Source organism: Haliotis rubra, unplaced genomic scaffold, assembly GCF_003918875.1.
Source record: "Haliotis rubra isolate DU_JTF1 unplaced genomic scaffold, ASM391887v1 Scf1042, whole genome shotgun sequence".
Classification (NCBI taxonomy): domain Eukaryota; kingdom Metazoa; phylum Mollusca; class Gastropoda; order Lepetellida; family Haliotidae; genus Haliotis; species Haliotis rubra.
The window spans coordinates 176,812-204,783 of record NW_025764940.1 but is presented as its reverse complement, the minus strand read 5'-3'; the positions used below and the strand labels follow the sequence as shown (position 1 = coordinate 204,783).

The 27,972-nt window shown below is 38.2% G+C and overlaps 3 protein-coding genes and 2 long non-coding RNA genes across 8 annotated transcripts in view; 2 read left to right on the top strand and 3 right to left on the bottom strand.

Annotated features, from left to right (window-relative positions):
- Positions 1 to 290: 290 nt before the first annotated feature.
- LOC124274939 lies at positions 291 to 17,492 on the bottom strand. 3 transcript variants are annotated; one of them, XM_046710329.1, is made up of 5 exons: positions 15,086 to 15,261; positions 11,996 to 12,184; positions 11,454 to 11,496; positions 11,159 to 11,248; positions 291 to 1,157 (listed from the first exon to the last, which is right to left on the bottom strand). In XM_046710329.1, exons 2-5 carry the CDS (start codon positions 12,149 to 12,151, stop codon positions 1,096 to 1,098), a joined length of 351 nt encoding a protein of 116 aa, XP_046566285.1. In that variant the 5' UTR covers positions 12,152 to 12,184; positions 15,086 to 15,261; the 3' UTR covers positions 291 to 1,095. The 3 variants fall into 3 exon arrangements, with proteins under 3 accessions (XP_046566285.1, XP_046566280.1, XP_046566273.1); XM_046710324.1 differs by lacking the exons at positions 291 to 1,157; positions 15,086 to 15,261 and adding exons at positions 1,309 to 10,114; positions 17,451 to 17,492; XM_046710317.1 differs by lacking the exon at positions 291 to 1,157 and adding an exon at positions 1,309 to 10,114 and having other exon boundaries at positions 15,086 to 15,236.
- Positions 11,503 to 11,957, top strand: LOC124274960. The gene is made up of 2 exons (XR_006898097.1): positions 11,503 to 11,709; positions 11,877 to 11,957. It is a non-coding gene; the product is annotated as an uncharacterized LOC124274960 (long non-coding RNA).
- Positions 17,493 to 18,493: 1,001 nt separating the features above from the next.
- LOC124274908 lies at positions 18,494 to 19,839 on the bottom strand. The gene is made up of 3 exons (XM_046710276.1): positions 19,617 to 19,839; positions 19,326 to 19,418; positions 18,494 to 18,991 (listed from the first exon to the last, which is right to left on the bottom strand). The coding sequence occupies exons 2-3, from the start codon at positions 19,405 to 19,407 to the stop codon at positions 18,582 to 18,584; spliced, it is 492 nt and encodes a 163-aa protein (XP_046566232.1). The 5' UTR covers positions 19,408 to 19,418; positions 19,617 to 19,839; the 3' UTR covers positions 18,494 to 18,581.
- Positions 19,840 to 20,134: 295 nt separating this feature from the next.
- LOC124274920 overlaps positions 20,135 to 27,972 on the top strand; it is a 44,648-nt gene continuing 36,810 nt past the window's right edge. Inside the window, exon 1 of the long non-coding RNA XR_006898084.1 lies at positions 20,135 to 20,610. This is a non-coding gene — a long non-coding RNA (uncharacterized LOC124274920). The remainder of the gene's footprint in view (positions 20,611 to 27,972) is intronic.
- The window catches only part of LOC124274889 (NXPE family member 3-like), a 30,709-nt gene continuing 28,961 nt past the window's right edge, over positions 26,225 to 27,972 (bottom strand). For both annotated transcript variants that reach the window (XM_046710268.1, XM_046710261.1), the window contains exons 4-5: positions 27,888 to 27,937; positions 26,225 to 27,321 (exon numbers count right to left, since the gene is read on the bottom strand). In XM_046710268.1, the coding sequence (XP_046566224.1) occupies positions 27,164 to 27,321; positions 27,888 to 27,937 (208 nt within the window). In that variant the 3' untranslated portion in view covers positions 26,225 to 27,163. The remainder of the gene's footprint in view (positions 27,322 to 27,887; positions 27,938 to 27,972) is intronic.

Genomic DNA, 27,972 nt, shown 5'->3' with positions numbered 1-27,972 from the left:
CAGCTCTAGGTTACTCTCAATCTTCCATATACCTGTTTGCCTCTAACTCTCATATTGTGTTATGTTATTTTGCCTACACGACTCACACTATGATGCAACAAATCTGAAAGATCTGTTCTCCCGCGTGAGCGCTCATCTGATAGTGAACTACCTGAGGGAAGTTGATCTGTATCATAAATTGTAACTGTGTAATGTGACTAACAAATTGCCTGCTTTTCAATTTAGTGATATGCCTTTTTCTGTCATTAAAAGACAATGTAATGAATATAAGTTTTTTCAAATAAAACTCATTTTGACTCTGTACTTACAATGTTTATTAACGCAGACTTATTCTCGTCACTATAATGCTGGAATAATGCATATGTGACGTAAAGCCCAACTCAACTCAACTCAACTCCAATGAGAAAGTACGGTTTTGCACAGTAACTGTTGTTGGCAAAAGGTTCAGCAGCCAGGGTTTTTCGTTAAAGGTTTATCATATCCCTGAAAACATAGAGATGCTGCAGTTTTTATAAGTGTCAATTTCAAATACGCGTTCATCATTCCTTCATCCTGTATAGCAGTCGGTTGGGTAGCCAAGTGGCTAAAGTCCTTGCTCGTCACGACGAAGACTTGGTTCGAATCCCAACATGGGGAGAATGTGTGAAAACTATTTCTTTTGCTACATGCCGTGAGTGTAAAACACTACTCACTCACTTATCCTGTATCCAAATCTAAAATCTCTTTAACTCAGATATTCCTAAGCCATTTTCTTTCATATCAAGGGGCTCTATGCGCACATTGTAGAACCGGTTAAAAGGATTAGTAGGTCTGTGTTTTACGTATATGAGACGACCCGTTAAGATCCGGGTTGCAAATTGATCTTCAGCAACCCATGCTTGTCATGAGAGGCGACTATTAGGATCGGATAGTCAGGCACGCTGACATGGTTGACACATGTCATCATTTCCCTTTGCGTAGATGGGTGCTCTTGCTGTTAATCACTGGATTGTCTGGGCCAGACTCGATTATTTACAGACAGCCGCAATATAGCTGACATATTGCTGAGTGCGGCGTTTAACAACAACCAACTATTTTCAAGTGATTCCTCGATGCTTATAGTTGCTGAATGGTATCATGTTGGAAAAGTATCTGCCCGGTGACGTAAGGATGTTGTCCTGAAAACATGAGAGAGAAGGAGAGCACATGAGAGAACAAATCAACCAATGAGGCGGAATTGCATAGCTGTAACGACGAAGCATTGCGTGGAAGTGTACACATTACATGTACATACAGCTGATACAAATTGAAGGAGAACGGACAAGACAATACATTGTCATTTTTTATCGTCATATTTCATATATTCACAATTTACAATTGTGTATGTCGAGTTTGATCTGTATACGACAACACACAGGTAAACATTTACATACAATTTGGCACATAAAGAATAATTCTTTTCCCTTCTATATTGACTGAAGTTTACAATGTGTCTTATAATGCCTGCTTTTTCCCGAAAATTAGTTTTGCAATCATACTCCAAACAAACACTTTTAAAGGATGGGGACAAACTCAAATTTGATAAACGTGGTGAGGTCATTTATACTCTAAGGTAAATGCGACTTTTTGTGTGCTTAATGGGTACTTTGAACAACATGTTGGACCATGCAGTGAAGCAACTGACTCAGTATTCGTTGAGTTTGATTGAAATGTAACATTGTTAAAAACAATGTCACCAGCACCATGTTTGATTCAAACGCCCAAATGAAACACTGAACCAACAAGGATGCTGAAACACACCAGCACCATGTTTGATTCAAACGACCAAAGACAACTGCCTAGTGCATGTGGAAGACAGACTTCCCATGCAGCTTGTGGCAACGTTTCCTTTAAAAGAAGCTACTGACAGTATCGAAGCCCCTAACAACTTCTTCACCATGCCACGGAACAGACCGTTAAGCGCCCACAACAGAAGCAGGGTCATTGCATGGGTACAGGATGGTGAATCCATAAGAAGTGTGGCTCTCCATCTACAGGTGTCTCAGACTGTCATTCACAGACTGGGGGACAGGTTTCAGGCCACTGGCAGAGTACAGAACAGCCGTCGCTCTGGAAGACCAAAACATACAAAAAGGTCAGCATCAAGGAGGCCCAAGCCCTTCGGAACCGATTCACAACTGCCAGTGTCCAGTTGCCATAGGCTGCATGGGAAGTTTTCCACATGCACTAAGCTGTTGTGTTTGAATCAAACATGGTGCTGGTGTGTTTCAGCACCCTTGTCGTTTCAGTGTTTCATTTCACTCAAACTCAACGAATGTTGAATCAGTTGCTTCACTGCATGTTCCAACATGTCGTTTAAAGTGTCCATTAAGCACACAAAAAGTTGCATTTACCTTAGAGCATAAGTGACCTCACCACGTTTAAGTGTATATATGACTATCAAATTTGAGGGTGTTCCCATACTTGTTGTTTATAGTACATATTGCTTAAGTTTCCATCAGTATCAACAAAATCGTTCATTACTGTATTCCATTTCTTTCAAAGCATGGAAAGAACTTTTGGTTTATTTCCAATCGATAGCAAAATGTTCACTTTTCTCTATAAACTGACCCCAGCACGTGATGTACGAGTAAGTAACACATCAATTCAAGCATTGTTGGTTCTTGTTTCTTATATATGTTCTGGGATAAAGCATTCACTATTTGTTATAAAATTCATGTCTTCGGAATAATATATATTTTTCTAAAGTCGTTTATGATTTTTAGCTAATACATATTAGTCTTTGAATAACATATTTCTTGAGATCTTACAAGATTACACAATGTGATACTAGGGGGTCCTTAGTCCAATGTTTTTAGGATGGGTTTAGTTAACATGTTTCTGCGTGTGTCAACTCAGCTCTTGCTGTCATCGTTATTAGTACCTCTTTTTAATCTATCTTTAATCTTATCTTTAGCACACTACTGAACCAATAGTGCAGATCTAAATACCAAATAAAACACGTGATGAAAAGATATGTACAATATCCTATAATGGCTTAAATGGCTAGAAATACATTAGAAATGTCTACATAGTGTTTGATAAAAGCAGTTACAAAAAACTAAAGTAGATGAGTTTGTCTGTCCACACTGATACCAAAGCATAACATGTATACGACTAAACATTTAGAGAGAAAAATATATGGACAACAAAACCCAAAATGACGTGCTAATGAACACCGTTATGATAAGCAGTGCGTTCAAGATGGAAGGGGTATGTAGGCTTTTAGAACGTTAGTGCTATTTTGGGTGTAATTATGTCCGGTGGAGAAGGACAGTTTCAAATTATAAGATGCCTTATGGATTTAAAAGTATTGTTTAAAAGCATCAGGGGTGATTGCAAATATAGTGAAGTGTTTCTTGAGAGTGATCTCCGAGGTAATATTATTTTGGTGTATGTAGTACTGCAATGTAATACATGAGTGGGTATTGCAGATCAGGATTAGAATTTTAGTAATTATTTTAGGGTGCATTTACGTTTATTTGTCATAGGTTGAGGGTCACTTTGGCTATTAGGTCGGCGTGATTTTTACCAAACACTTTGGCGTGGGGAAAAATCCAAAGGAACTGGATGTGTTTGTCTAAAAAAATAGATTATGTGTGATTTATTAACTTTGTTCGTTTATTCAGTTTTGCTTTGAAAGGGTAAGGTGGTATTTAGTAAGGTAGTATCATAATTTTATTTTGTTGTTTGGTGATTAGGTTGTGCTATGTTTCTGTTGAAGCCAGTGCGTTATGAACCCCGGCTAGAGGACCCGTTGTGTCGCACTAATTAGGTCAATACTCGTATCCTAGAGTTATTGCTTTAGTGGTGTTTGGGTTATTTGTTCTTATTTGGTTGTTTTTTGTTTGTTTTTGGGTTGTTGTTTTTGTTTTTTGTTTGGTTGTTTGTTGTTGTTTTTTGTTGTTGTAGTTTAGGTTTGAAGATGTTTCATGGCTGGTAGTTTTGTTTTAGGTTATTAGTATTTTGTTAGGTAGTCAAGTATGCAGTGGTTTATTGGGGGACGGAATGGATGAACTGCTTGTTTCGGGTTTGTTTTAGTGTATAAAATGACTCGTTTATGATTCATGGGTTATATGGGAGTATGCCCAGAATATTATTGTCAGCTGTTCATGGAGTATGCAGTTGGAGTCTCGCCGGCTAATGCCTGTAGGGATATGAGTGCGGTGCCTTGCTGTGTGCGTGTGGCTGATCTAGTTGGTGATATAGATGACAATTTTTATTGAGAAGCATGTACAATGTGAAAGAAAACCCTTAGTGTTATATACAAAGTGACCCTCTGCAAGTCATGCACAAAAAAACATTGCTCACCTCCACCCCTTGTGCATGTGTGCAAAATTGATGACACCCCTACCTCCCCAGGACATATCAATTGGGTGACAACAACACATCCCTTAAATGTCACACAGAATGTACGTGCCTTATATAAATTGTAGGTATACGCATATAGTTTTATGCAAGGTTATTATATTCCGACGATACACTGTTCACTAAAACATGCATTAGAATATTATATATATTTACATAATTGTGAAATGAATAGTAAATGTAAAAGAATATGTACAAAGTTGGTAAAAATTGCGTAGTTAAACGTTTGAAACGTGCGTTTGTCGTCTACATATTTGAAAATTTATTATACCTTAATAAAGGGTAGCTGACGCATGCATTAATTGATTACGTGTTCCATCTGGTGTATTATTAACAAAAGCTCGATTATTAATTAAAAACCTGTTATTCATTGAGAGGAATATCACTATAACATCGACGCACTTCATCAATACAAATTTTACATTAACTTTCTGGTGGAGGAATAGGGGGACTACTGTATCTGCCCATTTCTATTTCCAACGAAGAGTGAGGTGGTGGGTAGCCAAGTGGTTAAAGCGTTCGCTCGTTACGCCGAAGACCCGGGTTCGATTCCAAACATGACACAATGGGTGACGCCCATTTCTGGTGTCGCCCGCCGTCTTGCTATCATATTGCTACAAGCAGTGTAAAATTAATCTCACTTACTCCAATGAAGAGAAATTAGATATAACTACGCCATTTTAGGGTTTTTCTATGAGTCCGTTAAGCTAATTCATATCGAAAGCGTTTGAAACTTCCAGGAACATGCTTATCATATATAGGCGTTCCATTTGGTCAGCATTATTTACCTGCTGTCGGTTGTTATGGTTACATGAAGTCGCCTTGGTTAATTAAATCATCAAACCGAAACAAGAGTCTCATTAACCAATTCAGACAATGACCTTTTCAGCCCATCCGATTTTTCTCGAGTGAAAGTGAAAAGAGACACTGCAAGCAACTATGGTTACACTGAATTCCAATTCCTTGTTCCATACGAAAATGGCATTTACAAATTAATCTTAAAGTTTAATGAAATCGTATGTCTATTTCTTATGTCGAGGTTTAGTCAGTATGTCGTTCGTTAACTAACACCCCCATTCCACAGAGATTTCTGGCTCATCAGTCATTCATCGGAAGCAAAGATTTTTCCATCCGGTAACCCACGGAAGAGTATCGTACCACAGTCCGATGAATCCGATTTGTGTTTGTCGACTATCAGGTGAGTGTCCGACGTGTCGGGCGTGATCCGACGAGGCAAAATCGTCCAATGAAGGAACTCAGCTCAGAGCTTAGTTCGCCATCGGACGCTATTTCCGGTTGCAAAAAATCGAGTCAATGTCGGATGAATGTCGAGTCAGTCCGATATGTGTCAGATTCGTGTTGTGCAACTATCGGACGTGTCAAGCCGACGTCTGACGGCAATCGGATAAGTGTCCGATGATTAACAGTCATCTGACGCTCATCTGATTGCCATCTGCAGTCTGCCGAACGCGAATGATAGCCGCCCATCACCAATTCAACTCATCGGAGGGTGATTTAGCACCGACTGATTGCAACCCGTTGTGACGTCGGAGGATAAGCGCTCATTAACTCAACTGCCATCCGACATAGCATAGCAAGCGGTGACATCTGACGGTCAACGGACTACAAAGGAGGGTCAGCCGACACTCACTCAGCAGATTTTCATCGAACACCAAGATCCTGAAGATGGATCCAAGAAAGAACTGAAATGTTCGGGGAGAGAAGGCAAAGAAGCGACTGCAAGGTGCCTTAGGGTGCAGGTTAACTTCAGACCAGATTCAAGAGCTCTCAAGAGTATTGGTATCAGCCTTCGCGAGTCTTGGTGCGAGGCTCTGGAGTAGTACATCAAACAATACTGGCCTAACTCTCAAGAAATTGAAGAATGTCGTTGTATCCTCCATTCTCAGTTCATTCATTAGTCTGATGTAGTGCCCGTATATTATCCTTCTATCAGCTTGCAGTCATGGTCGAACCCAACAGCGACGTGGTCTTCTATTCCTTCTCAAGACCTCAAGGGTCATTGCATCTTGTTGCATAGTTTGTTGCTGCAGCATAAAACAAAGCCCAGGGCTGCAGCGTTGCGAGGGAGTTGATCCATGACTAGTACCGTCAGGAGGTGCAGCCCGTGTTTACGCTCGACTGCCGATTGTGGCGACAAATCCGACCAGCATTTGGTCAGTGTCGGATTACCTAACGAATAGTAACCGATTTGTCGGATTGGTGTGGGGAGAGTATTTGAAGTGTCAGATTAGTGTCAGGTCACCCTCGGTTTACAATCCGACCGCAATTGGATCAGTCGGACGCCGCCAATGAATATGTCGGACAGACATCGGGCCTCTACCAGTCTTTCATCCGATTAATCCGATCAATGTTGGATCTGTATCTGATTTTGCGGAAAAGGGGTCCACCCAAAAAGGATATCGAGTCAATTTTCATCTGAACTCATCGGAATGCCAAAATTGTAACATAATTGGGATCAGATCGGCTTCAGATGAGGTTCCGATGGTCAGTGGAATGGGGGTGTAAGACGTAACAGATTGCCCCTGTTACAAGAGGTAGCACAATGATTCACTATTCATCTGGCTTACTCGTTACAACTGTTATAGTGTTTTTTTTGCCTTTATTAAGTGTATTTTTGTAACGTACAATGTGACTGATATAATATCAAGACCGCACCAGACCGCCAAACTTGTCTAACGGCCGAGCCTCGATCTGAGATTCTCTCGATTTCCAGTTTTCCGTTTGTCAGAGCACGCTGTACGACAGAGAACGCTGCACGACCACGACGTGTTTGCAAGGGTTAGAAGGAGCGTAGTGTTGCAATATACAAGTGATTACACTTATCAAATAATACTGATTAATATCTATATATCAAGTTGAATGAATTCTGAACTGGTTTTTGTACTAAGTTGCGCAATAGGACGGAACCCAGTCAGCAAGAAACGAGACTGATGTGTACTCAATGTTTTTCGTAATGTTACAAAAATGCATTTAATAAGCGCAAAATAGCACAAACAGGTGTAACCAGTGTGACAGATGAATTGTGAATTATATACGACCTCTTCAAACATGGGCAGTCTGCGACGTCTTAGTTAATGACATGCTAACTAAACCTCGACATAAAATGTAGAAATACGATTTTATTAAACTCTAACATTAAGATTAACTTGTAAATCCCATTTTCTTATGAAGCAAATAATTCGAATTCATAGTTGATTGTAGAGTTTCTTTTCAATTGCACACGAGAAAATTAGGATCGGCTGAAAAGTAGGTCATTGTCTGTATTGGTTAATGAGACTCATGTTTCGGTTTGTAGAACCTAGGATCTGTTTAAGTGAGATTTACACACTGAACCATACCCGCTCCTACTTCCTTGAGATCTGGATCCCACAAGATGGAGATTGAAACGGCCTGATATTGTAACCCACCGGTTCCCGCAAACAAACGTTTAAGTCATATTTGTTCAAAACCATTAATTTTCATTGTCATTCTTCAACGTGCCGGCGCCACAGTGAACTTCCGATTCCACAGCCCACAACTGACCTATTTTCTTTAACGACAATACTTTAGTCAATTCATTAGGTGCAATTGTATATCTCTATAAAACAGTTTTTTTGCTTGAAAAACCCTAGACAAGGATCCGCCAAGGATCTTTGACTGATGATAAACATATATCCAGATAAACAATGTTTATAAAAACAACAACTGACAAACAGCATTTTCCCTTTGTCATTTATCTATAAAGCGTAGCTCCCGAAGCAAAAACTTTTAATTGTTTTTATTAGCGATGTCTAACGCATCATTATTTATGATTTCTGCTGACTTTACTATCGAAAAGGTGTATCAAATGTACGCGGTTGAGTATTTACCGTTTATACCATTTTTGCCGTATCTGAAATTTCCTCTTCGCTGAATGGATCCTTTATACCCTTGAAATTCTGAAGGTGCCCTTCTTTGGATGGACTGGGCCACCCCCACGAACACAAAAAAACCGGAGGCAACTCATTATCTTACGTCACGGTACGAGCTTTGCCGAATCTGCGATTACAATGTACATGTATATGCGCAGGTTGTGAGATTAGTGCAGTTGTTTGGTGAGTTTTAGATAACAGTAAAATAACTTAAGATCTTTTTGAGTGTAAATAAGTATACTTTGTTTTGTCTATTTAGCGCCATCTTTTAACCTGCTTTTACCTTAATATGTAATTTCATAAAATTCATGTATTTATTGTATATTTTATATGTGCATACATTTTCTTTCTCTATATGTATCTTATGCAAGGTATGCTTATATACCCATGTACTTTATAGGCATGGAGGGGCGGGAGTATGTATTTATTTACCTGCGTACATATACGTATACGTAACAACACGATTATGTATTTTTTACACACAAATGTTTACACGATTCTACAGTTTCTCCTAACCCGTTTGTGTAGTGTCTGTACATATGTTTTACTATATCATGCTCCATTAACTTTTACCTTCTTTTTGTACAAATACTGACACAAAGATGTTCCATTCTCGACTTAAGAATCTAATTTCTTTCAAGGTAATGATTACTAGTTTATGTATACGCGTTATACTTACGATTTCCTGTTGTGGAAAATGGCCGCGGATTGCTTGTCCTTCGTGGAAAATAGAAGGAGTTCGTCGAAGCAATCACAGGGTAGACGCGGATTACACGAGACGTCGTCAAAATGACTGCTGTAGAGGCATTAAATGCCTCCTGGGGTTGACGATTATCTGGAAAGATTTATTTGGAGATTGGATATTGATATAGCGAACAAAAAACTCTCCTTGTTGGCTGAATAGGACGGTTAAGGTTAAGTACCGTTAAGGGCACGGTCGGGAGGAAGACTACCAGGGGTGGATGCAGCTTTTTGCGAAGGGGGGTGGGGGGTGGTGCGGGGGGTGCACACTATTGAGAAAAGGGTGGTGGTGGACACCTCATTTTCACCCGAGTTTCAGTGGTCACTGAACAAACTCTCAGGACAAAAGTGGGGTGCGCACGAGTGCACCCCCCCTTCCCCCCTTCTTGATCCGCATATGACTGCTATTAGGTTAAAGTCTTTGAACAGCACAGCATTAGTGAGTCGCATTAAAGGCTATATAGTATTTAAATATGTCAACTTATTTATTTTGAGAAAAACGACATTTCGGAATATATTCTCCTTACTCCATTACCTAACCTCCGAAATGTCGGGTTCCTCAGAATTAAGAAGTTGACATCCATAAACTCTCGCCTTGTAAAACTTATGTTACCGGGGTTTGCAGTGCGCACTGTGGTGTTGAGATTGACCTTAAATAATATAAGCTCCGAAATAATGCCAATCCCTGTCAGGCTTTAACTGTTCCGAATGCGACACATTTACAATTAACTGATCACCAGCGTTCAGTTGCACCAACACGTGGATATCACTGGAGTATTCCAGACTTGATCCATCAATGATATCGTTCTTGTTCTCGGTCACTATGTTCCTCGATACTGTTTCCAGCTGTTGATTTGCGGCATTGTATCTTATTATGCTGTGATGGAAATCTAACTCGGGATCTGAGCGATGATTGTATTCTGTGTAGAATTTCATATGGGCATATATAGCATATATTCCAGCGGCCGGGACCACAATACTCCCGTTTTCATACTTCATACCATTGTACAAGTACTGCCGGCCTCCTGGTGCAACGAAAGGCACCCAGTTCCTGACTGCAGTGGATGAAGGCATATCTGTTAAGAAGGCACAAGTGTGTCAGTATTACAGATTAAGTGCGGTGACCAAGGATGTATAATATCATGTGAGGTGAAATGGGGTTTAGCGTCGTACTTTAGATTGTTTCGCTCATATGACGACGTGCATGCGTCTGTGTGGCTGCTTGTACTAGCCCAGAATTAAGCTGGTTTTATAGTGCTAGTTCACTGAGATACCATACTGCAGTAATACCCCACTCAGACACATTATACTGACTCCTAGCCTACCAGTCCTTGTTGTACCCATTAATGCCGAGCGCCAGACAGAGACCAACAAGTACCATATTCTAACGTCATTTGGTATGACGCGGCCGGATCGAACCCGAGAACTTCCGCTCTCCGGGGGGACGCTCTGACCAGTACACCACGGAGTCGGTCGTATAATATCAATACATGTGAGACAGGATTTGAATTGTGTGTGTGGTACGAGCACATAAAAAAACAAACAAAACCTCTGTTTATAGTTATGGTAACTCTATTTAGAAGAAATAACTTAATCAGACTGTTGACCCATGGAAAAGCATGGATGAAGCACTTGTCCTTTGACGTCAACAATCCGATTCCTTCGGTCCCCGATACCTTGGTTAAAAGTTTGCTTTACTGCATAAGAAGTGACAAGAACATTGTACACAATCCCAAGCAATTTAAACTACAAACAGATCAAATAGTGATCGCATCAGGTGTTGCCAATACGCGAGCGCGTTCTTCCAAACCGATGACACAAGGCGAAATACAGGCAATTATTAACACGTGTAAATACTAAATGTCGAAAAGGGGAAACTGAATTGGACACAGTTTTTGTGACTGTTAAGTCAAGTTTGGAAATAATATTTCAACCATAACATGTCACCAGTATGTTTTGAAAGCTCTAGTTAGGCATATAAATAGAGCATATTTACAAGATTACAAATGATTTCTCGATGCTCATAGTTGCTGAATGGTAGCATGCTGGACAGACATCTCCCCGGCAACGTAACGATGTTAACCTGAAAACAATATGTCGACAACATGAGAGATACATACCTTCCTTGTTAATATCAAATTCAAGTCCCGTAAAGAATGCGATAGGTTTCAGGATATTCCAGTGTTCTTGTGTCGCGATCGGTTGTGGACCTGTATCAATAGAAACATTCATAATATCACATTCCTTTACACTTGTCTACAAAAAACTATACCATGTACCTTGTATGAAAAGTTTATATTGATAAACTCTGTTGATAAATGAGAAAATAAGATTTGATAATGCATGTTTCATTTTTGTAAGCGATGGCTTTAACATTCACAGGAACCGAGCTTAGGGCAAAATAGACCCACTTACTGGGAGGTTGTTGAAGCAGGGTCTGTCGAAGATCTGCATAAGTCTGAAATAATCATTATGTTATCATTGACATGCTGTTCCATTTGTAGATTAAACGACATTTGTTTTCATACATTTTCAGCCTCATAGATACATCAGTTCTCAGTGATAACACACGATCACTTTTATTATATTTACTTTCGTTTTGAACAAACAACAACGAAAAATAGAAACTTAGAGTTAATATATTAATATTGAACCAAATCATTAATGTAATGTCTTCTGATAGTCTGTCATACAGACCCTGAAACAAGTTTTACTATATCCAAGAAAGCCCATGCAAGTCTAGAGTATGGTCTCAGGGCTCCCTGTCATTATATTTTTCATTATGAAGTGTTTTTGTCTGTAAAATATGTTCATTTCAGAGACTAGTTTTTAGTCCAGGTCTTCTGTTTGCAGCAAACTTTCAATGCAGCCGACAATATTTCATTTACGACTGAATAAAAAGGTTATAATTCTCTCTAATAGAATTTTAATCAATATATATTTTTTTTAATTCGTACTTCTTCGAGGTGTTTCTTCAAATTATCTGCAGTGCTCCGAAGAGTGGCAGAGGGATAACCTTCCTGCTGGATTGTCACCACAACACCAATAACTGCGATTCCCACAGCTATGTTGAGGATGAGCACAACGCCCACAACGACTTTCTTCCATCGCATGATGTTTCATTTGGCCAGTGCGGACATTTGTCTCTAAAACGATATTGGACATAAAATAGTGAGTGAGTGAGTTAAATTTAAAGTGACATCGGCAGTATTTCAGCCATATCGTGACTATGAAAATGTATGAATTTATGAATGAATAAAAACTAATGTTAGTATACTTACCTGTTTGCAAAGAACAGGGGCGATGGGGTAGCCTAGTGGTTAAAGCGTTGGCTCGTCTCGCCGAAGACCCGGGTTCGATTTCCCACATAGTCACAATGTGTTAAGCCCATTTCTGGTGTCCCCCGCCGTGATATTGCTGGAATATTGCTAAAAACGGCGTAAAACTAAAGTCAGTCAGTCAGTCAGTTTGCAAAGAAGAGTAAAACAACTAATCACATAAAACTAGCATATAACCATAAAACGACAAATTTAGCTATTAGTGAGAGAGTGAGTTAAAATTTAAAGTCACTTTGGCAATATTTCATCCATATCGTGACAAAAGCAGGCCATAATTAAATAATTTAGGATGATATACATGTAACAAATTTTTAGAATACAGTTTGTATTTACACATAATTTATGCTTTTAAATATGTAGCGTGTGTATGATGATTATGACGATTACTGTGAAAAGAATGAAACTAGAGATTTGTTTTTTTCTACGTTGTCGTATACAAGTTCAATGTATGTGGTACTATGTACACAATGTGCATATATACAATGTATTTCAATCTCGAATCACACGATTTCTCGAACCTGTCTTGATGGTCCCTTGGAGTTCGAGATCCAGGGAGTTTACTGTATTGTAAGACAGAAAACGACAAGTATATCACAGTTAGGGACTTGCATGTAAGTTAATATATGCTATTGTGCTATTTATATATGCACATGCTATTTAGGACATTACAGCATAAAGACGGGCTACAGATCGCCGGCAACTGAAGTGGTATCACCATAATTGGAACCACGGGGACTCTTTTAGAAATATGTCATGTACAATTGCTGGTTATTGTTGATTATATATCTGCGTAGCGGTCACAAGAATCACCACTTTAAGTAACAGCATACAAATGTCTTTGTCTTTCAAGAGAACTCATGATCCTGTTTTAACAAAGGAAAATAACTCGACTACCGGTCAGGTCAGTGTCTAAATAGATTTGATTGATGCAAATGTATCTTCAAAAACACCAAATGAACATGTGAACATGTAAGGATGTCTTTTACGGGGAATATCGATTTTACACGACACCAAGTCTATTTCCAAAATTAGCATTATTCATCACTGGGTCACCTAAACAGTTACATATGACAAGAAATTAGGAAGTCTCCCGGCACCCCGTTCCTCAAAGCGATCGTAGCTCTACGACAGTCGTAAATCTATTTTAAAGGCCGTGAGTTACGACTGTCTTAGTACTACGATTGCTTTGAGGAACGGGACCCTGATTTAATAATAACTGTGATGATACAGCCCTAATTGCGTCATTTGGAGTCGAACGTCACGTTATAGTGAGTGAGTTCAGATTGAAAGTCACATCGGCAAAATTTCAGCCATATCGTGACCAAATCTGGTTCTAAATTCATAATACATACATATGATATATAAAACCCTGTCAACGAAGGACAATAACACCACTAGATTATCACAGATTGAGTTAAAACTAGCTAGTGTATATCTGTAAAAGTAGAAAATTATTTTTGGACAATATAATGTAAAAATGGGCTATAGATCGCCAACAACTGAAGGTAGATCACCATACTAGGATCCATGGGGCTTACAGTGCCGTTGCTACCTGCATGGACCCTAGTTTGATTTACACCATCCCTTCAGCCGCTGGCGATTGTAGGAAAAGTTTAGCCGAATGGGAACAAATATACTACGTTTAAAAAAATCGGGTAAGGAAACATTTAACTTTGAAAGTTTTGGGACTTCTCTCAAGAGGACAATAATTTCACGATACTTTAACCCCCTACGAGGATACAGCAACTAACAATCGCAGTTGCAAATTTATACTACCAAGTTTAAAATACCATTTATCTATTTACAAATCATTTAACAAATCTAATTCTTTTAAAAATGCAATAATTAAATGAGAACTGACATTATTAAAAATATCCTTCATAGTTCGTTATTTGAAAGAGATATCCCTTGTGATGGAATACTCAACACAGTCAAGCAGGACATGCTTGAACGTCACGTTATAAATTCAAATATTTCATCATTCGTTCACTCAAATACTTTTATCAATCAGAGAACACGATCTACGTTCAGGAATGACTTGACGATAACAAGCCCGAATCCACAGCAATGCAAACATGTGGTCCCTGCTACCACGCGAGACCTAAACATAGGAGAGCGAATTCAAATCTAAAAGGCATTCCGAAATTGCGCTATGTTTAGTACAACATTATCCGTCTTAGGTAGCAGCTGTCACAATGTCGCAATGTTCACACGATCGATACACATCTATTAATACAACTGAAATAGTTTTCATGGAGTCATATCACCACAATAGGTTCGCCTCCTATTTTTAGACATTTCTGGTTTTTCCCAAGTCCATACATATTTAATGCCAGCCTGCCTCTTTATTTAGCCTATGACAAGTTCCGCTTTATTTAGCCTGTGACAAGTTTTGCAACTGCGCAGCATATAACCTAGATAGCGCGACAAGAAATAGTGCCGCTTTATAACTGATATGGTGAAATCAAATTACTTCCTGTGCCATTGTTATAAAATTTATCACATTTCTTACTTGCCGGGGAATATGTGATTACATACTTGACAGTCAATGCAACACGACTGTTTATAACTGATTGTTCATACAGCACAGCCTTTGTTGGATCCATGAACAGAGAAATCTTATTGTTCTGTACACCGTGTATCTGGATTAGAAGAATTTATTGATTATTCTGAATGTTTCAAAATGAATTTAGAAAGACAAATCCTTACCTGTTTCACATATTGCTTGCGACCAGCAGTAATTTTATGTAACCATAAAAAGGATGCAATAGATAAAAATAGATATATAGTTCGCTTCATTTGTGCTTATAATTTCCTTTGGACATAATACTGACGATGTTGATGCAATGATTTAGTACATGCTTGTGTTTAACGTCAATGACGTGAGATGTTGATCTTTTCTGTAAAAAATAAAGCGAGTAAACGTTGCATCGCCTTGTTTCTCTCTGACCCACTTAAAGGTCAAACAACGCCTAGTGCGCGCTTGTATCAGCTTGTATAATGTTATTGACAATGAGGGCACACATACCGCGGTGCAATCCCGCCGCTGGAACATGCTCTAAGCGCATACAGCATAAGGGACATTATTATCCCGGATAGGCTAACCTGCCTGTGGGGCGCTAGAAGGTTACTAGTCATATGACTTATCTCACCGGGTACATAGTTTCTGCTGGGTGAACAGAGGTCACGTGTAAGGTATATATGAGACATATCATGAATCATATAATCCTTAAATTATGGGTTTAGGTTTTCTGTAGATGTAAAACAGTTTAGGGTTTCTGTAAATATATAAAGTACCTGAACCAATATGTGCAGTAATTATTGGTTTTATATTCACTTGAAGCATTCAACATAACCTTTATGGTTATTAAGAATCATACATAGATCGTAGATTAAATGATTTATTAAATCAATATGCATATTTGTAAACAACGAAATGCCTACTTCGCTTAAGAAATAATGCATTCACTTTACAGTGAATTGTGGTGATTTATATTAATAATAGAAATATATGGTTATTTATTATCTACTATTTAAAGTTCCGGCATGGTACCTCATTGGATCCCCGCTGTAAAACTGGATTTTCCCTGACTTATCCAAACAGCCCACATGGACCAACTCGCACGCACAGGCAGACAAACACGCACTGTATGCACCCATGCTTTAGAAAACGCAAAATCCACTAACTAGTGCATTTTTTCTGTTTGAAAACACATATGTGTGGTCATGCTATTTTTTAAACGCTCAGATGCTTGTCAGCAATGGTCACTTGTTAATCATACCAGTCTTTAACACATGGGCGCGGAACTATTTCTTTGACATTTTGACAAGGAAATGCCATCAAATCATATGTTTTGTACATTCTAAACAGCCACAATCAATGACTGATACATAACATCCAAACTATTCGGTGTTGATGTCAAACTTTCCATAAATGAATACAGTTTAATTTCAGCAGAAGACCAGTGATTGGTCTTCAGAGTGAGTGAGTGAGTAAGTTAAGCTTTAAAGTCACATCGGCAATATTTCAGCCATATCGTGACTAGTTCGAAATTCATAATACATACATATAATATATAACCCTGTCAACGAAGGACAGTAAACCACTAGATTATCACAGATTGAGCTAAAACTAGCTAGCATATATCTTTATCTGGGCTACTGATCGCCAACAACTGAAGGTAGATCACCATACTAGGGCCCATGGGGACTTACATTACTTTTGCTGCCTGCATGGATGGTCTTCAGAAACCCATGCTTGTGGTAAAAGACGATTAACGGGATCGGATGGCCAGACTGATGCTCGGGCTGTTGATCACTGGATTGTCTGGTTCAGATTCGATAATTTACAGACTGCCTCCATATTGCTGGAATATTGCTGAGTGCGGCATTCAGCAACACACAAACAAAGGTAACGTATAGATTACGTCTCCCGTAGACGCCGAGGTTTAGTTCCCGCTTCGGGTGCAGAATACGGAAATCATGTTCAATGACCCATTCAGATGTCGTCATATATCTTGTTAGAAATTCAATATCAAAGCTTTGTTTCATACATGTAGCATAAATGTAGTACTACTTTTGAGATATTGTATGGTTACTGTAAAACACAAAATGGTCGAAACCTTCATATATTTGGCATATCAACCTGTTTAGCTCTAGGATAAAAAGTTGATTTGATTGAGGAAACGTATTGCATCAAGGAAACACGCTATAAAAATAAATACATGAATATGTATGAATGCGTTATATTGGACACATATGGAAAGCATATATAGATTTCATTTTCTGCACCCGGTGCGTTAGTTTGACGTCATGAGTATGCACACACTACAACTAACTACAACTAACAACAATGCAGGCCAGTCGCGCACGACTCTGCTTATGCCCTAGCTCTGGATATCAGGAAAAAGGCGGTCAAAATAGTTACTTCATCTCCGCGTTCCCTCGAGAAATAATCACTCATTATCTACCCTCCCAAAATTAGGAACGTTCTTGGAGACAACTACTATTTCTTTCTGTTCTCAACTGACGTTCATTCCTTGCTGACGTTAGGAACACATTTGAATTTACTAACCTTCATATGTCGTCGTCCAAAGCTGCGCAAGAATACATTTGTGCCGAAGCACTATTGAGTTTAAGGCATTTTTAATTAAATAATAAAACGTAACAATTAAATACCCGATCTATTTAACAAGTAATGTTCATATTAGACAAGTTGCAATTTCAAACATGTTTCATAACAAAAATGAGGTATCGATTAAGTGGCTTTCTAAGCATAGTCTATGATGCGACCTGCAGTTACTGCCTTCGCTTTGTGTAGAGTTACAGTGACGTCACAGTGAGCTGTTAAGTGTGTTGTCAACGCAGGAGCGGTGAATGGCTTATTTGCACACCGGGTTCGCTTGTCAAGCGGAAACAGTTTTGATTCCCCTAGACTATCAAATGTGTGTACTGTCCGTTTCTAGTTTCCAAAGCCGTTGTATTACTTGATTATTATAACATTCATTCAATTATGACCCCACCCATGTCCGCTTATGTACCAACACACCCAACCCAGAACGAAATAACGTGGGATTAGAGAGGTATAATGAGAGAGGAGTAAAGACTCTGTTAGTGGTAGAGCAGAGATGGATATAAATGTATCTATGTAAGAATAACCACTCATCCCCACCCACCACCCAACCCAAACTTCTGCCCCTTTCCTCGCACCCCTTCCACAGGAACTAATATCATAGGTAATCTTTTAAGTGGACTATACCAAGGATATTATGTTTTAAGAATATATCTCTAAGAGTAATCGCATGAGTACTGTTTCCAGGAAGAAGTCATCGTTTTCATTCTGGAAAAATGCGTAAAACATTCACCACACAAGAGTAAAACGAAACATCAAACACAGTTTGGACTACATGCTTTTTTTCTGGAAATCGCTATGCCATGCGGGACTTCCAAGGTGATCAAGGTTTTTGCTATCCATATCCATACTAGTATTTACATGTGATGGACACAAAAACTGATCATAACATGCAGTGTTGAACCTAACGTTCAAGGTAGCTTTAACATGATCTATAAACATTATATACTCTAAGCCTGTCTTTATTTGTTTTGTTTTGTATAACAGATGTACCTCAATGAGAAAATTCAGCCATGTAAAATCTGTTCCCTTCATAACAAACGACCTATTAAATCGCCAACAAGAAGAAGTAGTTCAGATCCTGTATAGTCCAAAGTAATACCAATCCTTCTCGTAGCCAGACTGAGTTACTCTTGATATGTCAACACGAAGCTGATCCCCAGCATTGAGCTCCAGTATCCCATGGATGTCACTTGCCAACACCAGACCTCGGGCGGTCAAGTTGTGCCTATTTCTACTGACTATGTCCTGAAAAGGTGTGTCTTCCTCCTGTTTCTCTGCATTGTATCTGGTTATGTGGTGAAGGAAATCAGACTCGTCATCAGTGTGAAATGTAACATGGCTATATACCATATACACACCGGCAGCAGGGACACTGATGCTCCCATGATCATTCTGCATCCCGTTAAACAGAACCTGTCTTTCCGGCTCAACCATAGTTTGGGCAGCCCATCCTCTTGCAGGTGTGACTCTGCGGACGTCTTCTGTAGAATGAACCAAGCCTAGGAATTAAATTAATATCTTCTCTGCTTTTAAGCCATTTTCTTGCGAAAAATCCCAATCTTGATGCAAATCAACATTGAAAATATAAAACTGTAAGCCATATGTCGTGTTAGCGTGTCATATTTTGGAACACACAAGTTGCTGAAATTTGTGTATGAAATCAACGCCCACTCTACTAATGTATGATGGAGGCAACACGAAGGTTATAACAGGAAAATGTATTACAATATCACTATGTTTTTAAAATGTAGGTAATATGTACATATGTGATCTAATTATCATGTGGTTCATAGGGGTAAAACGACAAGTCCATACCTTTCTCAAGTCCAGTGTTGTTAAGCCCTGTGTAGAATGCTTTAGGTTTCAGTAGGTTTGCCATCTGCGAGGATGTGTTCATTGGTCCCACATCTGTAACACATTAACACTGTAACCCAAAGGTAACTTCGAGCGAATACTTGGGATACGTACCTAACAGGTCCATTACATATGCCAAAAATAAACCTACAATATATACTTTACATTCTAGTCATTTTGCACTTAGGAATACACATTGATCCTACCGTTAATGTATTAAAACACATATCAGAGGTTCAAACATCAACTCACCGTTAGTTTTATCCTCGGGCTTCCCATGAACGTTTTCTAGCAGTTCCGTGTAAATCTCCAATAACACATATATCAATGTGTTTGGTTAGGATGTATATTCCGAGCCATATTTTTTATTTCAGTTTTACGCAGAAACAATTCTTCGACAATTTCATAATGCCCATTTGAGAACAACTACACTAATTTAAACAGCATTATATTTCAAAGAATACATGATATACTGCAAAACATCCTAAATAGAATATTATTTTTAGTCATCATTCCCTCTATTTCGATTATTAATATCATTTCCAATCAAATCTGGTACATATTTTATATATCAATACAATATTAAGAATGAAAGACATATTTGTACTGATCTGGTCAAATCTGAGATGAGACAGAACCTTCATGTACTTGTTGTTCATTATTTAGTCTTGTTACCAGTAGGCAAGCAACAACAATTCCGACAGTTACGTTCAAAATCAATGTGGACACAAGGACAGCTTTCACCCACTCGTTCATAATGCAGCCTGAAATAAAGAAATAGAACCGATAAGACATCGTCCAAATTACATTTGTAGCTGGTGATTAGTTGGAGTGTGAGAGTCAGTTTACGCCGCTTTTACTCCAATACTCCAGCAAAATCACGGCGGGGGAATCCAGAAATGGGCTACATACTTTGGGGAATCGACATGACGTGACCAGCGAAAGCTCTAAACCACGAGGCTACCCTACCGTCCCGGGGGTGACTTATCCCACACTTCAACCCGGTGAAATACAGGTGCGAGAAAGATGTTAAAGTACAAACTATGACAACCTGTGCCACCGCAATACCACCCCTCCCTCCTTCGGATGCCCCTCCCACAAGAACAATATTTAAACAAGTCTTTTCATATTTCCAGGCCGTTCAGATATGCACTACTTGCAAGTGCACTCAACAAGAACAAATACTATACAAGCACTGTTCGGGCCAAGTGGAAACGCATAACAAACTCAGCTTGCAACTGGACAGGTTATATTTGAGTTATTTTTAGTTTTGTTACGCGATATCTTATACAGTGCATGCGTTGCTTGTAGTATCGCCAGTGCGGGGACGTTGAGTCGTCAAATATACACATAGGGCCGCGCTATCAGTTGAAATATGCTTCTTTGTTTATGCTTATGTAGAGGAAACCGGTCGTGGCAATTGCCATGTGTGAAATCGAGATGTTTCTCTTTAAGCTTGCAATCGTCAAGAATGGACATGTGACATGACAACCGCAGAAATGGAATGTTTATAAGACAGAAAATTCTAAATCTATAAAATCCGAATTCCTTATAACTGTACATAAGAAGAAAGACTCCTATAACTGAAGAGATCGCTATGGTGTGTCCTTGTTGGACAACTGTGTAAAGTATATACTACTGGTTCGAAAGGTATCTAAATATGGCATAACAGTATCGTTGTGTCAGGTCACAATGACAGCGACTGAATGATATTGTTTCTGGCTGGTTTCCTGGTTAACTTACTCATTTACACAAACACGGCTTTCTGGTGAATTGTATGGACAGAGAAAATAGATAAAACTTACACAGTCGAGCGTTTCCACAATCCCTCAAATCCCTCGAGAGTTGACAAAACACATGGCCATCCCCTGTCAGTGCTCAGTGTATGAATGCCTTGCCTGTTCACTGAATGACCTCGTGTGAGCAGTAACCACTCCCACATACCGGTATAAATGTGCACAGGTATTGCCTTAAACGGTATTGTAACCAATCGCGTGATCCGTCAAATCGCAGGCGAGCCAGTTCATGCATGCTGATTCGATGACTATGAGTTAACACAATTATATGAAATCGATATAACTCGCAAACAAATGCGTGGAAAGCAAAACAGGACTGAGAACACAATTGAGTGGATAGTGTTTCCCTCTCTTTCATTCACCTGTGAAGTTATATCAGGTATTGAACGAGGAGGAGCAATATGTGATTGTTGTTTGACAAGCAGGGCATCGATGTTTGAGCATTGTTAAGGTGATTACACTCACGTAGTCTATTTTTATGACACAAGCCTTATACTTCTGAATAAAAATATTATCAACACATCATCGTGAAACTGAACCAATTTCACACGTTTTTAATTAATTAATGTACGACATATGCATAGTCAGCGAGACCATGGAATTGTTTGTATTACAATGTATTGTAAGCTGTTGCATATACATTGTATTACATGTATTGTATGTATTTCAGAGTACTTTGCACCAACAATGTGACAATATATAACATAGTTGACGGGGTCAGACATGTATTTACACATAAGTCACACCTTGACAGCCTCCAGATTCCACCTGTTGTCACAGTGACACACCGTTTGTACTTCCGCATTCGAATATCCTTGCTTTACCGTTTTTCCTTTTCTTCAGTTGTTAGTCAAGGTCCAGGTAGAGATAGTTTGAAGTATTCCAAGCATTCAGCCGAGACATACAGACAGACAAATATTTTATTTACGTCTCACCGCTGTACATCTTACAAAAAACGTATATAGAGAAAAAAGAATTGGTACAGTAAGAATAATGGTACAGCGCCCATCACTAGTTACGCGAGACGGTAAAAACATATATTAATGCAGACATTTATGCATATATATAAGCGATAGTTTATCCATATAAAATACGTTTACAACTTTTATCTCAGGCTGTTTGAAATGTCTGTTCAACCACCTGAGTCCATCAGGTGGCCACGGTTTTTATGTCTAATGTAAAGTTAAGCAATGGCCAAGCAGCACATCGGAGGTGATTGTCAGTGGTCCAGCGGTCCCACATCAAGCATACTATGCTCATATTCACTGTCATCCCGTGTCGCATTTCTGTATGTTAATGCCTATATTTGTATGTCAAATGGTTTCAACGCAAACCTAAAATCAGCCTCCTCTCTTAAATCAGAATAAAAAGAAATAAGTCGACAGCGTGGGTACAAATTTTAAGACAAAATATACAGGGTTTTTAAGATGACAAATGTAGAATATTTTGATATTACACCTTCAGGTTTTTTAATAAGGACATATGATAAACGTTGATTGTTTGATCCGTATTGTAAAAGTTGGTGAGTCAATAATAAAACGTGCAACTTTATCGATAACAACGTCTTTTTTATTGCACAGAGCGACGTTTCAGTGTAGATTCTTACATCGTTTACAAGCTAAAAGTGATTAGAACTAAGTGTGGAGAAGTATATATACATAGTGTGTTTCGAATTAACACTAACAACAGCTTGTAATTGAATAGCAAGAGGTACATAATTGGATGAGGCCAGTTGGGGATTAGAACAACAATTAGCACAGGTGATGAAGCAGATAAGCCGGGGAAATATAAAATGTGTATAATATTTTCAGGACGTTCTTAGATAACATGCTTAGCATTGCTCTATAACACACGTAAACATGTATGATATTACATATGCAGGATCTTGTTAAACGACATGTATGGTATGACACATTCAATATTATGTGATACAATAAATGTAAAACATGCGTGATATCATATTATTATATTGGGATATTGTTATATGACATATGTAAAATATAACACATTCAGATCTGGATTTTGTGAAATGACATAAGTAACATGTATAATATTGCACATTCATGGTTTTGTTATACTACATATGTAAGATATGTATAATATTACACATCCATGATGTTGTTACATGGCATATTTAACTTATGTAAAATAGTACATTTATTTACATGATTTTGTTATATGACAAGTATGATATTACACATTCATGATCTTTTGTAACACAACAAATGTAACACAGATGTACTATTACACATTCAAGAAATTTCTACATGAAATATATGTATAATATTACGCTTTCATGATTTTCTTATGTCACATGAAAACTATGTAAAATATTCCACATTCCTGATTTTGTTATCTGTCATGTGCACAGTCAATATTTTGTAGCTTAACAAATGTAAATGTGTACACTATGACACATTCATGATTTTGTTCATGAATTATGTAAGATATGTATAATATTACGCATTTATGATTTTGTTATGTGTTATGTATAATATTACACATTATTTTGTAATATAACAAATTTAAAATATGTATGCTATCACACAATCAGGTTTTGTCATATGACAAAATAATGTAAAATGTCTAAAATATTTCACATCTATGATTTTTTTTGCATTATATATGTAAAATAGGTATAGTACTACATATTCTTGATTTTGTTATGCGACATGTATAGTAAAAAACACTCAATATTTTGTTATACATGTATAACAAATGTAAAATATGTATGATATTGCACATTTATGACATTGTTACATGACATATTTAACATATGCATAATATTACACATTCTTGATTTTGTTACTTGATATATGTAAAATATGCAAAATATGCAAAATATTACACATTCAGGACATATATAACCTCTGGAATGACAATAGATAGGAATTGGTGGGCAAAATATACGCTGGGAGAATAACCTGGCACTATTAAAATACTAGCATGGAGATATTGTCAAGTAATATTGGACTCTGTCTTATAGAAGGTCAACCTTTGTTACTGTACACACAGTGCGACAGTAGAATTATTTCTACATTCATGACAATGGATGCATAATTCCATTTAGACTTTGTCTGATAGTTATAGCATTTCAGGCAACCGGACAGATATCAATGGAAGGAAAAATGTAATGAGTGAGTGAACTTAATCTTACGCCACCTTTAGCAATATTCCAGCAATGTCACGACAGGGGACACCAAAAATGGGGAATTGAACCCTGAGGTTTCTATTGAATACTGTAAGGGATATTCTCGCGATCTCGACCTTTGGAAACAAGATAAAAATGCTAAAAGTGTTTTTGGTACATAGCACTTTTTGTCAAAAGTTGACAACGTGAGAATGCGACATTTGTACATGCTGTCAAATCTCGCAATCTCGACTTGTCAAATAAGGCCACAAAAACACGAAATCGCGAGAAAGCGACATTTCATTTTCTCGCGTTCTCGCGAGAACGCGTTTTAGACGCTGTCGTTGCGCATGCGTAATATCATACGGTCAAGGCGAATGCGCATCTTAGTAGTGCTGTAGTCATGCTTCTTTCATGGTTTTCATTTCCAAAGTAGCATTTAGCAAAATTATGATAGCTTGAAAATGCTATGTAATTTACATACACGAAGTGTAGAGTATATAAGTCCGCTGCCGTTGTTACGATTTCCTATGTGCTTAAAAATCCCTAACATATTAAATATAACGAAATTGTGAATATGAATGTCCAATAAAAGTGAAAATAAAAGTGTCGGGAAGCTGGAAAATATATTAACGTCAGTGAGTGATAAAATAGTGCTCAAAGCCGCATCAATTCGCAGCTACACCGTCAGTTATAGAAATAATCACAGACCAGTGAGTTTCTACATGATACGATATCATATACGGCTAGCATATTCATTCAAACAAAATTCTAACCGACCACTTCGGCTAAAATGAGCATGTCTGAAGTTTTACTCGACACCATATTCGCTAGTTTAGGCCATAAAATATTAATTAATATATATTATTCCGCTCCCGCCTGACTACAAAACACGTACCCTGTCTTACATTATTCTTTCGTTTCCAAGTTCCAAGAAACAGAAATGCATTTGTACCAATAATATTTGTGTTCCTGTGGCAGCCATGATAAAGTGGAGACTACGGGTTATGAGTGAGATATCAGGAATAATGTAAGTGGTTAAAGGGAGATAATTGCAATGCTACTGCCGTGAAAGCACTGTCGGGATCGTGATTTGTCTACCTTTTCTTTTCAGATTTTATCGATGCGTAGTTTGTTCAATGCATATGTGTATGGTTCATAGCGACACGTAAACCTATATCAAATTACTTGATGACAAAGGTCGTTACTGTTTTGTACAAACACATCCTTTCTAATTCTAAATGTTTTCTGCTTGTGCGAGATTTAGAGGTTAGGTATGTGGTAATAACATACCACATATCAACCAGAGATCATGTAACATTCTGCAGAGGACATCCTCACATCAGATATCTGTCAGAAAATGAATATCAGTAAACGGTTATAAAATGAAATACGATCATTGGCAGTTATGTCAGCAGTATATGTTCTTTATTCGATACTAAGATATCAAAGAAATAGTTGACATGGATAGACCGTTATGTCTGTGGTATGAGTTCTTTATTCGACACAGAGTCACCCAAGGAAAAGATGACATGGATAATTGACCGTATTTTCGGTGGTATAAGTTCTTTATTCGACACAGAGCTTTCCAAGAAATAGATAATATGGATAATTGACCGTTTTGTCTGTGGTATAAATTCTTTGTTCGGCACAGAGCTATCCAGGAAATAGATGACATGAATAGACTGTTCTGTCTGTGGTATATGTTTTTTATTCGACACAGAGCTATCAAAGAAATAGTTGACATGGTTAGACCGTTATGTCTGTGGTATGAGTTCTATGTTCGACACGGAGATAACCAATAAATTGATGACATGGACGACTGACCGCCCTGTCTGTAGTATTGTTTTTTTTATTGTGGTTTATTGTCTGTGGTATGAGTTCTTTATTCGACACAGAGCTATCCACAAATAGATGACATGGATAGACTGTTCTGTCTGTGGTATATGTTCTTTATTCGACACAGAGATATCAAAGAAATAGTTGACATGGGTAGACTGTTCTGTCTGTGGTATATGTTCTTTATGCGACACATAACTATCAAAGAAATAGTTGACATGGGTAGACTGTTCTGTCTGTGGTATATGTTCTTTATTCGACACAGAACTATCCAAGAAATAGATGACATGGATGATTGACCGTTCTGTCTGTGGTATATGTTCTTTATTCGACACAGAGATATCCAAGAAATAGATAACATGGGTAGACTGTTCTGTCTGTGGTATCAGTTCTTTATTCAACACAGAGATATCCAAGAAATGTGCGAATCATCGTATTCACAACATGTTCATTCGGATGAACATTAGAACTCTCAACAGCAATTGTCATGTCCCAGACATCGAGATAAAACACCCGGTCATACAAAGTAACAAACTCCTGTTTGATGATGTTTTGGTATATAGGTCCCCACAACCCACCAAGAGTATGATTGCTTACGGGATGTATGTAATTGTGGGGTCCTTTAATAGCTATTTTAATATCAGGAGATCGTATCAATAGTTTCTGTATTGAAATCCGCGTGCGTTTCATTTGATCCCTAAACATGTGCACAGGAAACAGGTTGAAATGAGCGTATAGATTGATGACGATGATGTCTCTTGACCCTGAAGGTATTTCATCTAAACGGACAAATACCGGTCTACTCGCAGTCCTATTGGCATTGAAATAGGACATCGGGAGACCATGGGGAATCCAAGCAACAGTATAGTTGTGCCTTTCTTCATGGGCCTCCATGTAGTAGTACTGTTTGTGTGAGGTTAATTTCTGTCCAAGAAACCAGGGTCCTGTTCTCATTTTAAGATTCAGAGTTTTGCACAAGACTGTAAAAAACTGTCTGACAGTCGAGTCGCCAAACATTCTCAGTGACCTGTTGGTCAAGCATTGGTTATAGTCATTTTTGATATAATGTTGAAACACCCACGTTGTCTCCATGTTGAGTTGTAGTAGAAGCCAACGGGGGAAGGTGTCACCCAGCTGTCACGAAACTGTGTCTTTCCACATGGAGTTGATGAAGACACTGCCCTAGCTTTCACTGAAATATTGAAAGAATGTATTGATAATCCATCGTAATTGCAAATAAAATAAGAAGGACAATGTCCCGACCACTCCATGTTCAGGGAGGGTGGTGGGGCATAGATGGGAAGTTGATTTGCAAAGCATTCTCACATATTATCAACAAAATCTCATGGATATGACAAAATAACTGGAGTGTTTGAGGTTATTTAAGGTCAATTAAGGTTCAGGTGAGGGTTGAGAATGGTTGAGGTCAACTGATGTTTGGGTTGGTGAGTTAAAAGATGGTGGGGTTTATGGTTGGAAGGCCAGTGTAGCTTCTCCGTGAGCCTTGACACAAGTGTTTAAACATGTTTACGAAAGCCGGCCACGTGTCTTGAGGTCCATAGTAGTATTTCTTTGATTGTGTTAATTTGAAAGCTCTAATATTTCATAACTCTTTTGACTTACATGAGCCATATACTGCTTGCTCCTTCCACATCATGTAGCATGTTGTGTGTGTCTTGTATATAGTTTTTATATACTTGTTTTGTGTTAGTTCATGTGTGTGAGTGTGTGTTTCTGTAAAAAGGAAAAAATACTTACCAGACGAAATACGTATATAGGTCCAATCCTGCAATTTCTCAAAGGCACATCTGAAATGATAAAGTAATGTATATTATGAATTAAT